This window comes from Callithrix jacchus, chromosome 15 (genome assembly GCF_049354715.1).
Source record: "Callithrix jacchus isolate 240 chromosome 15, calJac240_pri, whole genome shotgun sequence".
Classification (NCBI taxonomy): Eukaryota; Metazoa; Chordata; class Mammalia; order Primates; family Cebidae; genus Callithrix; species Callithrix jacchus.
The window spans coordinates 50997015-51010354 of record NC_133516.1 but is presented as its reverse complement, the minus strand read 5'-3'; the positions used below and the strand labels follow the sequence as shown (position 1 = coordinate 51010354).

The window sequence follows — 13340 nt, the reverse complement described above, 5'->3', positions numbered from 1 at the left end:
ACTTCTTTGGTCATCCTTGCCATTCCTCTTTGAAAATGTAATTATCAGTGGGAAACATAACAAGCCTCTAATGATGGTGCATAAGTCAGTTTCGTTACTTTAAATGACAGGATAAGCCTTTGGCCTAGGCGGTCTAAAAACTTCTTTTTTCTTTTTATTTGTATCATCTTTTTGTTCACTACCTTCATTTTTTTAAATCTTTTTTTATGCTTTGTTTTTTCTTTCTTCTTGAGGCCTAAAAACTTGAAAAGTAACAGTGAACAAAAATGATCCAGGCTAACTTCCCCTTGGTTCTTTCCACACTGGGGGTTTTATTTAATATAGCTTTTTAAAAGCTGCTCTATTACCCATTCCCCTTGAGTGATTTACTCTCTCAGAGTAGAATTTGGCAAAAGATGTTTCAGGTCCCACAAGAGTGTTCAGTAATTTCATGTTTTCTGGTGTATAAAATATAAAAAATAACTTCTTGAAAGTTATGTACTTCTAAAACTATCATCTTTGGAAGAATACTTCGTTCACTAAATCTTCCAGTTTCTTTTTTTAAGGTGTTGGCAAGATATTTATTTACTTATTGATTTACCTACTGATTTTTTTTATTCACTCATTTACTTATTATAGCCAGTGACGCCTTCTCTGTTGTTGGACAGCGATCAAGTTCAGTACCTCATTCTCCAAGAATTCTTCCCCCTAAGTCTCTTGGTATTGAGCGAATCCATTTCAGAAAGTCATCCATCAATGAACAGTTCGTGGATACCAGGCAGTCCAGGTGAGACCTCATATTATCAGTAAGGTTAATGCCTCACAGCTAGGAAATTTTTTTCTCCAAAATGCAATGTGTGGTTGATACATTTTTACATGTTTTTATTTATCCTTCCAGAGGAGGTTATTTTGTAAAACTGGGGCATAGAAACTAACCCAGTTATTTGTTGTTTGCAGCAAATGAAAATGTTTTTAAGAAGTCTTTTAAAATGCATTTGACCATTTCCTTGACTTTAAAGTCTATTCGATCTATATTAACTTGTAGGGACATTAATTATCATCTGGATTTGGACATAGTGTCCTCAGTTCAGTTTCATAGTCACTGGTCTAAGGAAATTGTCATTAAAATCCACTCTGCCAAACCAAGTGGCAGGACTGATTTCCAATCCTGCAAATAAACATGGGACTTAAACCCATTTTATAATCTGTAAAATAGATAATCCAAGCATTTTTCTTAAATATCTCAGTTGCAAATATGATCAGGGCAATAAGAAACTTGACAGGCCAGTGGTTCCCAGAATTTGGCTATATGGATGAATCCTTAAAAAAGAAAAAAAAATTAGGACACAAGATGGGATTACCAGTGTTTGGTTTGTCTGAAAAGAAATCTTCAAACAGGCTGAGTGTGGCAGCTCACACCTATAATCCCAGCACTTTCGGAGGCCAAGGTGGGAGGATCACTTGAGCTCAAGAGTTGGAGACCAGACTGGGCAATCTAATGAAGCCCCATCTCTACATTTAAAAAAAATTTTTTTTTAACTTATTTTTTAGACAGTCTTGCTCTGTTGCTCAGGCTGGAGTGCAGTGGTGAAATCTCAGCCCACTAAAACCTCCGTCTCCTGGGTTCAAGCGATTTTTTTCACCTCAGCCTCCTGGGTAGCTAGGATTACAGGCGCACGCCACGATACCCATCTAATTTTTGTATTTTTAGTAGAGACAGAGTCTCCCTATGTTGGCCAGGCTGGTGGTCTTGAACTCTTGACTTAAGGTGATCCACCCACCTCGGCCTCCCAAAATGCTGGGATTACAGGCCTGAGCCATCATGCTTGGCCCCCAGTTTTGTTTTTTTTTTAATTAGCCAGACATGGTATTTCATACCAGTAGTCCTAGCTACTTGGTAGACTGAGGCAGGAGGATTGCTTCAGCCCAGGATTTCAAGAGTGAAGTGAACTATGATCATGCCACTGCACCCAGCCCAGGCAACACAGCAAGATGCTGTCTCAAAAAAAAAAAAAAGGCAGGGTGTGGTGTCTCATGCCTGTAATCCCCCAGCACTTTGGGAGGCTGAAGCAGGTGGATCACAAGGTCAAGAGATTAAGACCATCCTGGCCAACATGGTGAAACCCTGTCTCTACTAAAAATACAAAAATTAGCTGAGTGTGGTGGCACCTGCCTGTAGTCCCAGCTACTTGGGTGGTTAAGACAGTAGAATCACTTGAATCTAGGAGACAGAGATTGCAGCAAGCCAAGACGACACCACTACACTCTAGCCTGTGACAGAGCGAGATTCTGTCTCAAAAAAAATAGGAAAGAAACGTTCAAACAAATAGTACCATGAATTAATGAAAGAAACATTTTGGTATAAAGAATATATCCATTATCATTGTTGTAGTAATACTAATTGAATGAAGTTAACATTTCACTTAATTTCATGTTAATTTGATTTTATATTAATTTTATATAACATTTCTATTGAGCGCTTACCTTTTTTTCTTTTTTCTTTTCTTTTTTTTTTTTGAGACGTGATCTCGCACTGTTGCCCAGGCTGGAGTGCAATGGCATCGTCTCGGCTCACTGCAACCTCCGCCTTTTAGGTTCAAGCAATTCTCCCACCTCGGCCTCCCAAGTAGCTGGGCTTAAAGACGTGTGCCACTGTGCCTGGCTAATTTTTGTATTTTTAGTACAGGTAGCATTTCACCATGGTGGCCAGGCTGGTCTTGAACTCCTGACCTCAGGTGATCTGCCAACCTCAGCTTCCCAAAGTGCTAGGGTTACAGGCATGAGCCACCATGCCTGGCTGCTATTGACCATTTACTGTGTCCCAGACACTGTTTATGTTTTTCCCATGTAATTTATTAATGAATTTAATCCTCATGACAACCCTACTGTCATTACTCTTTAGAAATAAGTACACTGAGGGCCAGGGACCACAAATAACTTCATTGGGTTCATCAACTAGTAAACATGGGAATCAAGGTTTGAACCTCGGTAGCCTAGAACTTGGCAGGCTCTGAAGCTTACGATGTGTGTGATTTCAGTGAACATGTTATACTGCATCTCAGCAAATTGGAAGGTATTTGCTTTACAAGGGCCAAACAGAAGAAATTTTATTCTCAAAATCAAAGTAGATTATTGGATTATTCAAATTGGATAAATTTTTACTTATGAAAATATAACCTATACTTTGTTATATTTGTAATTCGTTAAAGGCCAGTGAAAACTTTATCACGTATCAGCCCCAGTTTGTGGATTAGCATTTAGGAACTTTTGCCTGAAATGATAGATTCAAGGAGCTAGAGCTGTGCTAGCCAATTTAAAGTAAATAAAATTTTAAATTTGGTTCCTCAGTCATGCGAGCCACAATTCAAATGCTCAGCAGCTACATGTGGCTAGTGGCCACATGTGTATTCTTTATTAAAAGTTCTTTTTCTACGTATTTGTGACTAGAAAGTCAGACCATATATGCTTCCACTAAAACTCACCTAGAATGTACCAGGACACTAAACCACAAAGATACCCTTCCTATCTTTCTCCCTATGTTCCCTTTCCTTGGGCTCCTAGTAAGTTTCCTATCAGCTTATGACAAGTTTTCCAGAGATGTTGAGAGATTCATCATTTCCTGAATTCTTCTTTTTATCATCACAGAGAAATGCTGTCGACACACAGCAGCCCTTACAAAACTCTGGAGAGGCGACCCCAGGGAGGACGAAGCATGCCCACCACACCAGTTCTTACCCGAAACGCCTACAGCAGCAGCCACTTGGAGTAAGAGAGCTTCATTCTCATTGCTTTGGCTCTGTAGATTTTTGCTTTGAGGTTCTGTCTTGCTGTGTTGCGGTTTTTAATCATTTCAAGTGGCTTTCTGTAGCAGGACCTTGTTTTATGGTTTTACATTCTCTGCTAACTTATCGTTTCAAATATGTTGGCAAAAAAAAATGTATTTGATTTGTTCAAGTATACATTCAATTTTTAGTACCGTAATTTCCCTAGTCACATATTACCATTCATTGTTCAATGGTGAGGATGAAGTTAGTAACAATAGCAACATTTTGAAATGTTTGTGAGTGCTATGCTAAATGTTTTATATGCACTGTATTATTTAGTCCCTATAGCAAGCCTTTTGTGAGGTAATAAGATATTGTTTTCATCCTCATCTTACAAAGGAGGAAGCAAGATTCAGAGAGGTTAAATATCTTGTCTGAGCTCATACATCTGGGATATACCACTGATGTGACTCAGCCCAGACTTGAATGTACCATATCTTCGTATCCTCTAGGAAGACAGAGCCTCCAAAGACATATTGGGTTTTTTGTTTTTTTTTTTAGGCTCCAGTGCAAACTGTGCATCATCAGTTTATGTCTTTCCCTGCCCTCAAGGAAGGATTTGGCTTGCAGAACTAATGGAACCCAGTTCTTTTCTCATTTTGACCGTGGTAATGAACTTAGGTGTGAGCCAATAGATTTCGTGAACAAATAGATTCTGTTGTGCAGTCAGCTTTGGCAACCTTCAGAGTCCTATTGCCATTCCCGAGTTATTCAGCCACTCAGCATGGTATTCTTTTTTCCTATTTGGGTCCTCCTTTCCTTCGTGGTTTTGACAAATTTGCCTTTTCCTGTTTCAGACCTGAATCTTCGTCTCAGCACTGCCGCCAGCGGAGTGGAAGCCTGGAGTCCCAGTCCCACCTGCTCTCCGAGATGGACAGTGATAAGCCATTTTTCTCCCTCTCCAAATCCCAAAGAAGCAGCAGCACAGAAATCCTCGATGACGGGTCTTCCTATACAAGCCAATCAAGCACAGAGTATTATTGTGTGACACCAGTTAGCGGCCCCTATTACACCACCCAGACCCTGGACACTCGCACCAGGGGTCGGAGGAGGTCAAAGAAACAGAACGTTTCTACTTCAAATTCAGGAAGCATGCCCAACCTAGCACAAAAGGATAGTTTGAGGAATGGTGTCTACTCAAAGAGTCAGGAGCCACCGTCTTCCAGTTACTACATTGCCGGGTACACACCCTATGCAGAGTGTGACTTTTATTACAGTGGTGGTTATGTCTATGAGAATGACACGGAGGGACAGTATAGTGTCAACCCTTCCTACCGGTCCTCAGCCCACTATGGATATGAACGCCAGAGGGACTACAGCAGATCCTTTCATGAAGATGAGGTTGACCGGGTACCCCATAACCCATATGCAACTCTCCGGCTGCCAAGAAAGGATGCTGCAAAATCTGAGCACATCACCAAAAACATCCACAAGGCCTTAGTTGCCGAGCACTTGCGTGGCTGGTACCAGCGGGCCTCTGGGCAGAAGGATCAGGGCCACAGCCCGCAAACTAGCTTTGATTCAGATAGGGGATCACAGAGATGTCTGGGGTTTGCGGGCCTGCAAGTACCTTGTTCTCCAAGCAGTCGTGCATCCTCCTACTCTTCAGGTGAGAATACCGTAAAAACACGCCACACCTGGATTTTATTTACATTATGTTCCCTGCCCACCCAAAACCACTTCACGGATCATGGGACCAGTATTCAAGGTCAAAAGAGTGGTAACCATTCGGTGGAACCCCACAATCAGGATTTCCAATTTAAAAACAGTTCTTTACAGCTCTCCAGAGAACTCAATACACTTGAGTGTATTGAAGCAAATTGTAGATTCAGCAAACATTGACTGAGCATGTACTCTCTGTGCTGCCTTATGTTAGGATTTTGGTTTTAGTTTTTTTGTTTTTTGTTTTTTTTTGAGACGGAGTCTCACTCAGTCACCCTTGCTGCAATGTGTTAGGGGTATCACTTGTATTATCTTTTTAGGATTTACATTGATAGGCACATCTATTAAACGTGTTCATGTCATTGAGGTTTGATATTTTGAAAGAATAGGGTACAGCTGGAAGCAGTGGCTCATGCCTGTAATCCCAGCACTTTGGGAGGCTGAGGTGGGCAGATCACAAGATCAGGAGTTTGAGACCAGCCTGGCCAACATAGTGAAACCTCGTCTCTACTAAAAATACAAAAATTAGCCGGGTGTGTAGTTCGGCTAAAATTAGCATGTGCCTGTAGTCCCAGCTACTCAAGAGGCTGAGGCAGGAGAATCGCTTGAACCCAGGAGGTAGAGATTGCAGTGAGCCGAGACCACGCTATTGCACTCCAGCCTGGGTGACGGAGTGAGACTTGTCTCAAAAAAAAAAAAAAAAGAATAAACCTTCATGTAAGCGGAAAACATTAGAATTATACATCTATCCTTGTTCACCACCAAGATTTGATCATCTAAGGACCATTTTGAATGCTCAGGTGCCTACATAAGGCTCATAATAATCCTGATAGGAACTATAATTGATTAAGCACCATTCTAAGTAATTTGCCTATCTTTTTTTTTTTTTTGGTAGAAACAGGGAGGCTTAGATTGGGTCTTGCTTTGTTGCCTAGGCTGGTCTTAAACTCCTGGCCTCAAGCAACCCTCCTACCTTGGCCTCCCAGAGTTTTTGGATTACAGGCGAGAGCCACAGTGCCTGCCATGCATATTATAATTCAATATTCATATATACCTACTTTATGGTTGACTTAAGGGATTTTAAAAGATAACTTCAAATAGAGATGTTTCCTTTATACCCTTGATGTTGACTTTGGCCCCTAACTCTGCTAACATTTGTGGAGGACTTCCTGCTACTCCCAGCTGTGCTAGGTACTTTAAGGAGAGAAATAGAAGATAGGGTATATGTATGGCTCTGTGTATGGTTTTATTTATTCAGCAAAAGAGCAGCCACATTCAAGCTATGGAGGACCCAGTATTGAACTAGTTCCTGGCCACGACAAGCTGAGTCAGCGGCCAGAGGAATGTTTTAAAATGAAGAAATTTTAAAACTCTAAGAAATGAATGCATTCTCAAACTGCCAGAAAACCAGAGGTCATGAGTCTCATCTTCTCCTTTATCAGCATGACACCTTAGTGAGACATAGTATAAGGATTCCTGAATCATTGTATGAGTAGTCAGTGAAAACTACACCTTTAAAAGTTTCATATGCTTGTTGACAAGAGGCGTTTCCATGGAGATTTCTGTTTGGGTTCAAGTTCTCTTCGATTTGTGTGGGACTTTGCACTTTCACTAGGGCTGTCCCATCTATTACCACATCTAACATATGAAAGGGCTTCTGTACTTATTTCTTATTTATGGCTCTGACCTAGAAAACACTTTGTTTTCCTCTTAAAATTCAAGATGTGAGAAACTTTCACAGATCAAACCTGGGCAGGGTCAGGCAGAGTACTAAAAGGGAAAAACCAAACAAGGAGGGCTGAGATGTGTGTGGACAGTCACTACAGCACAGGACTGGGGAGGTGCCCCGTGGGGGAAGCAGGTGTAACTAGGAACCTCAACATTCCTGGCTGTTAGCTTAGTATCTGGGCTAAAGGTGAGAATGGAGGTGATGCTTCCTGTTTCAGACTTGGTATGAGCCTCGCTGACACCAGCAAGGTGTGGCCTCACAGACCAAAAGGCATTGCTCTTTAAAGAACTACAGGGATGGAATCCGTACTCCTAGAATTCCCTTCTGGAATTCCCCTTATTTCTGTCTCCACTTTATAACTATGGAAATGTATTACAACAGGCAGGCATCATTCTCATGGAGAGATCAATTTCCAGTCATTTGCCAAATTAGTCCTTGCTTTGTAGTCCCTTCCAGCCACCTGAAGGCTGTCTTGGTGACTCAGTTTTAGTAATGACAACTACCATTTGTGGACAGCTTACTAGATGCCACGCAAATTCAGCATATTACTTGCACTCTCCTATTTAACGTATGCAACAGTTCTATATAGTGATTGCTATTGTTATGCTTGTTATTATGATAATTTTGCAGCTTAGGTAACTCTGGCTACAGAGTTTAAATAACCCAAGTTCCAAAGCTACTAAGTGGCGGGATGGAGATCCTATCCTAGCTCAGCTCTTTTTTTTTTCTTTTTTAAAGACACAGAGTCTCAGTCTGTCACCTACATTGGAGTCAGTGATGCCATTATAACTGACTCAGTTTGAAACTCCTTGGCTCAATGTGATCCTCCCGCCTCAGCCTCCCACGTAGCTAGGATTACAAGTGTGCACCACTATGCCTGGCTAATTTTTTTTTTTTTTTTTTTTTTTTTTTTTTTTTTTTGTGGAGACTGGGCTCTGTTTCCCAGGCTGCAACCCCTGGCTGCAAGTCATCTTCCCATCTGAGCCTCCCAAAGTGCCGGAATTACAAGCGTGAGCCATCACACCCAGCCTCCCAGCACTGACATTTTAACTACCAAGGCTCAGAACCTCTGATTTACAGTTCAGAAATGTCTTAGAAGCTCAAACTGAGAGTGTTAAATCTGTTAGTCAAAACCTCATGATATCCAGGGCCACAGATGAGTTTTGAAATGTGTTGCCCCTAGTGATCACAGGCACATTGTGGGTATGAGAGAGGAGTAGGTCTGGAGCCAGAAACAGGAAATGGAAAAGAGCAGTGCTGGTTTTTGAGTCTTGGACAAACGGCATGACATTGTGGTTACCTTGTGCATCCAAGGCATGGAGCAGAACTGGTTTTACAGAGAGGACAACAAATGCCCAGTGATGAGGCATTTGTTGGGTTTTGCTCCCAAATTGTCCCCTTGTCTTCTTCTAGTTCAGTTCCTCTGTAAAACTAAATCCCTTCTTCCTGAATTCCTTCCTGAACTAGTTACCACCTTGCCCCACCTCCCCCAGCACACACACACACACTTTTTTTAAAGACAAAAAATAGCCTCAATCCAGTGGCCAGTGTTGTCTTTGGCTGAGGAATAGTCACCTCTCAACAAGGCTACTTAAGAAACACATTTCCTCCAAGGCATCTGACAAACCCAAACTCATCATCTTACCTTTACAACACCATTGCCTGAATGGGAAGATTTCTCACAATATATGAAAATTGTTTTCTTGCTTATCTTTTCGGTTATTTTTAAAAAGATTTATGTATTATTCTCATTTTCTTTTCTGGGATAGGATCTCTGTTGGTGGCTCAGGCTGGAGTGCAGTGGTGCAAACACAGCTCACTGCACCCTTGACTTCCCAGACTCGAGTGGTCCTCCTGCCTCAGCCTCCCAATTAATTGGGACTATAGGAGTACACCACTACACTAGGCTAATTTTTGTATTTTTTGCGGAGATGGGGTTTCCCCAGTTGCCCAGGCTAGCCTTGAACTCCTGGGCTGAAGCGTTCCTCCTGCCTTGGCCTCCCAAAGTGCTGGGCTTACAGGCTTGTGCCACTAAGTCTGACCTGAAATTATTTTTATTTACTTATTTATTTTGTTACAGACTCACTCTGTCACCAGGGCTGGAGTGCAGTGGCGTGATCTTGGCTGACTGCAACTTCTACTTCATGGGCTGAAGCAATTCTCCTGTCTCAGCCTCCCAAGTAGCTGGGATTAGAGGCAGGCACTACCACAGCTGGCTAATTTTTGTATTTTTTGGTAGAAACAGGGTTTCACCATGTTGGCTAGGCTGGTTTCAAACTCTTAGCCTTAAGTGATCCTCCTGCCTCAGCCTCCCAAAGTGTTGGGATTACAGGCACGAGCCACCACCCCTGGCCCCAACCAGGGGCAAATTTATCTTTCAATTAATCTTATTCTCAATAATAATATTAATAGTCATCATTTATTGAGTGCTTATTCTGTATCAAGTACAGTGCTAAAGATTTTCAAAATTACCTTATTTAATCCTGGGATCATACCTATAAAGAATATGTTAATATTATTTTCCCTACTGCATGGATGAGAAAACTGAATCTTAAAGGGGATAAACTACTTGCTTAAGGTGACATAGCCAGGAAGTCACTAAATTGGAATAGGAACTCTGTTGGTTCCAAACTCTCTTAATCTCTACTCTGACAAAACTGATCACAATGTACATCTGAATGACCTCAACAATTTTTCACTCTTTATATTTTTATTAATTTTGTCTCTTTTTCCATTTTTACTTTCAGTGTCTTCTACAAATGCTTCTGGGAACTGGAGGACCCAGTTAACCATAGGGCTGTCGGATTATGAGACTCCAGCACATTCTTCTTACACCAGCTGCTATGGCAATGTCTATAATCCTTTACCCTCTCCAAGCAGGTGAGGAAGCAGTCCTTGAAAATCCTAGGCACCTGTTCCAGTTCAAAAGAATTCAGAGATCCTAATTTACAAATGTCAGATAATCTAGTTTTGGGATTGGCAAACTATAGCCTGTGGGCCAAATTCAGCAGCCACATGTTTTGGTAAATAAAGTTTCACTGAGGAATAGCCACACTCATTCATTTACATGTTATCTGTGGATTGTACTATAAGGGCAGAGCTCAGTAGTTGCACCAAATCCAAAAATATCTGGCCACTACAGCCAAAAAGTATCTGACCTTTAAGAAAAAGTTTGCTAACCCCTAATCTAACTCATTCAAATTTGACCATGTTCTTCAATCTTACATTGAATTTTTGTGTATTTCCTCTAATGTTTACAAAGAACTACTTGTACAGACACCAAAGCAAAAAATACCTGGCCTTTAAGAAAAAGTTTGCTATCACCCTAAGTAACGCATTCTGTTCTTTAGTCTGTACGTTGAATTCTGAGTCTGAAGCTTTTTAAAAAAAATTATGGTGTTTGAAACCCTATGAGTGATATGTCCATTTTAAGTCTCTTTTGAAACCTTGCAGGAAAAATATCTCTACTCCAGGAAAAGCTGTTCATACCAAGGTTCCTCAGACAGTTGGTAGGCCGGATTTCAAACATTTGCTGCCTTTTCGTGTCTGATCCTGTATTTGTTACAAAGCAACAGACACAACCAGCTGTCCCGTTTGTCTGTAAAAGAAGTCCTTTGTACACATTAGAGGAAATGTACAAGAGCAATTTGTTAAAATTGTTTTTTTTTAATTGCAAACTCTGAATTGCTTTTTAAAAAATTCTTGTTGTATGCAGGAATTAAGTTTGAAAAGGTCATTTCTCCCTTCTACTTTCTCACAAAAGATAATCCACATGTATGGTACCAAGAAGTAGGGCAATTTCTGGTTTTTTAGAGTGTAATTTTATTTCTTTAAGTCAGATTGCTTCAGGCACAGAAGACTTATACAGACTACAACTTATAAAGGTTTCTGTGCTGGTAAATTTGAGACTTTAGCAGTTTCTTATCAAGACATTCAGTGTTACAAGCAAATTAGAAATATTCATCCCCAAATGCCTTATTTTTTCTCCACATTTAGTAGGAGTTTTTCTTGGCTTGAAATACTAAGCCAATTGTCTCAGCTAAACAAAGGGTGTACTCAAAATAGAATTTTAATGAAAATATATTTCAGAGGACGTCAAATAGTTTGGACTTCCGTAAATGATGTTTGAAAATGAGTTAGGAGCAAGAACCAAAATGACTGGCCTAAAATTTGAGCTGAGCCTTATCAGTTTAGTTCTAACCAATTTTAAATAATATATTTGCAAATTCTTTTCATGTTTGTGTAATTTTACTTTCCTTTTTGTTGACTCAGTTAGAAATGATGCTAAAACTTTTGGTCCATTAGGCAGTTCTAATATCCTTAACACTGCTGTCACTGGACTCAGGAAGTGTTAAGCATTTTTAGAGAAAATCTGTTTTTACCAAGTCTGCTCATATATCTCAGACAGCCCAAGATGGCTTGATAGGGGATCAAAGGGGCATAATGTACAGGAAATCAGAAGCTATTTAAAGATCCCTATTGTATTTGTGTATGTGTGTACATAAATGAGCTCATGGTGGAAAATTTATAATAAAGAGATAAATAAGTAGAAATAAATTAGCCACAATTCCCCTGTTCCAGAGATAGCAGCTCTTAACATTTTGGCATATTTTCCCAATTTCCCCATTTTTCTCTGACCATTTTGTATGGTTATAATGATATTGTACATACAGTTTTACATCTTATGTTATACATGAAATTCTACATCTCCATTTAAAAAAAAATCTTAACATCGTAACATAACCATGTTCCCATGTGTTTTAAAATTTTCAGAACCTGATTTTATATGACCAATATGATATTCCACTTAAATATACCATGCTTTATTTAAAAGTGCCTCATTTTTTGAACAGCTGTTTTGAGAGGTTTTTAGATTTTTCTTTCTTTTTTATTTTAATTAAAGTACTGCAGCTATTTTTTTTTCTTCTCAAGATGGAGCCTTGAAATGATGTTGCCCAGGCTGAAGTGCAGTGGTACGATCTCAGCTCACTGCAACCTCTGCCACCCAGGTTCAAGTGATTCTCCTGCCTCAGCCTCCCAAGTAGCTGAGATTACAGGCACGCACCACCATGTCTGGCTAACTTTTGTGTTTTTAGTAGTGACAGGTTTTCACCGTGTTGACCAGGCTGGTCTCAAACTCCTGACCTTGTGATCCACCTGCCTTGGCTTCTCACAGTGCTGGGATTACAGGCATGAGTCGGTGCCTAACCCAGTACTGCAGCTATTAACATCTTTGTCCCAAATACTTGTCTGAATCCTGGATTATTTTCTTAGGGTACATTCTAATAAATAGGGTTAATGGATTAAATTGAAAAGTGTATTTTTTCAAGTTCTTGCTTTCCAGAAAGATATGCCACTTTGCCCTTAAAGCCACAGAGATACAGATACTTATTTCCATCCAGATTTTTATTTAGAATTTTTTTAATGTTACAGTCTGATCAATTTAACCTATTAACAAGGCAAGGATAATAACAATCATTCATAAAGCTTTAGAAATTAGCTCTGAAATTCTGTAAATTGTTTTTATGAAAACATGGTTTTTAAAATAAGAGAGAAATTAGGTTTTAAGATAAAGATGAGAAACTAAACTTTTCCCTTAAGCTAAAGATTTGAAATGCATAGCAATATATTAGTGTTTTATTGTTTTTTTAAAATAAAGTATATTATTTAAAGTGCTTTTCCCTAGAGTATCTAGGTCTTAAAATTATAGAAAGATACTAATTTTTACCATTAAAATTTTTTCTAGTACAATTGGCGTAATTGTCATTGGCATAAACTTCCCAAAGTAGAAATGTTGAAGCTACATAGTATATAATGCAGTCAAATTCTTGGCTGTACTGCTGCAAACTGTATTTTCAAATAACTTTTTTTCTTTGACCTCCTGTTTTCCATTTCCCTTTCCCTTTTTCTGTCTAACTCTATCTATTACTAGGCAAAACGAAGGGCTTCTATCCCCAAGAATGGTTGTGTCTCCAGAAGTGAGATCAGTTGTAAATTCTCTTTTGCTAAGTGTAGCCAGCTGTAGTAAGTACAGTACTTCCAATCTGTGTGTTGCCTCTTGCATAGCAGGAGTTTTGCTTGAAACTGACTGATGTGTGAAATTATGAAACCTGGTTTTGTTTTTTGTGTTACATGAAAACGCTAAA

At 39.7% G+C, this 13340-nt stretch overlaps 1 protein-coding gene across 8 annotated transcripts in view; it reads left to right on the top strand.

The window, feature by feature from the left end:
• Positions 1-13340, top strand: part of FRMD4B (FERM domain containing 4B) — a 364340-nt gene that overhangs the window by 348340 nt on the left and 2660 nt on the right. For 4 of the 8 annotated variants that reach the window (XM_008982003.5, XM_008982000.4, XM_008982002.5 and 1 more), the window contains 5 exons: positions 619-766; positions 3625-3744; positions 4601-5412; positions 9942-10074; positions 13127-13218. In XM_008982003.5, coding sequence (XP_008980251.4) covers positions 619-766; positions 3625-3744; positions 4601-5412; positions 9942-10074; positions 13127-13218 — 1305 coding nt within the window. The remainder of the gene's footprint in view (positions 1-618; positions 767-3624; positions 3745-4600; positions 5413-9941; positions 10075-13126; positions 13219-13340) is intronic. The other 4 variants (XM_035276090.3, XM_008982001.4, XM_035276089.3 and 1 more) reach the window with 1 other exon arrangement.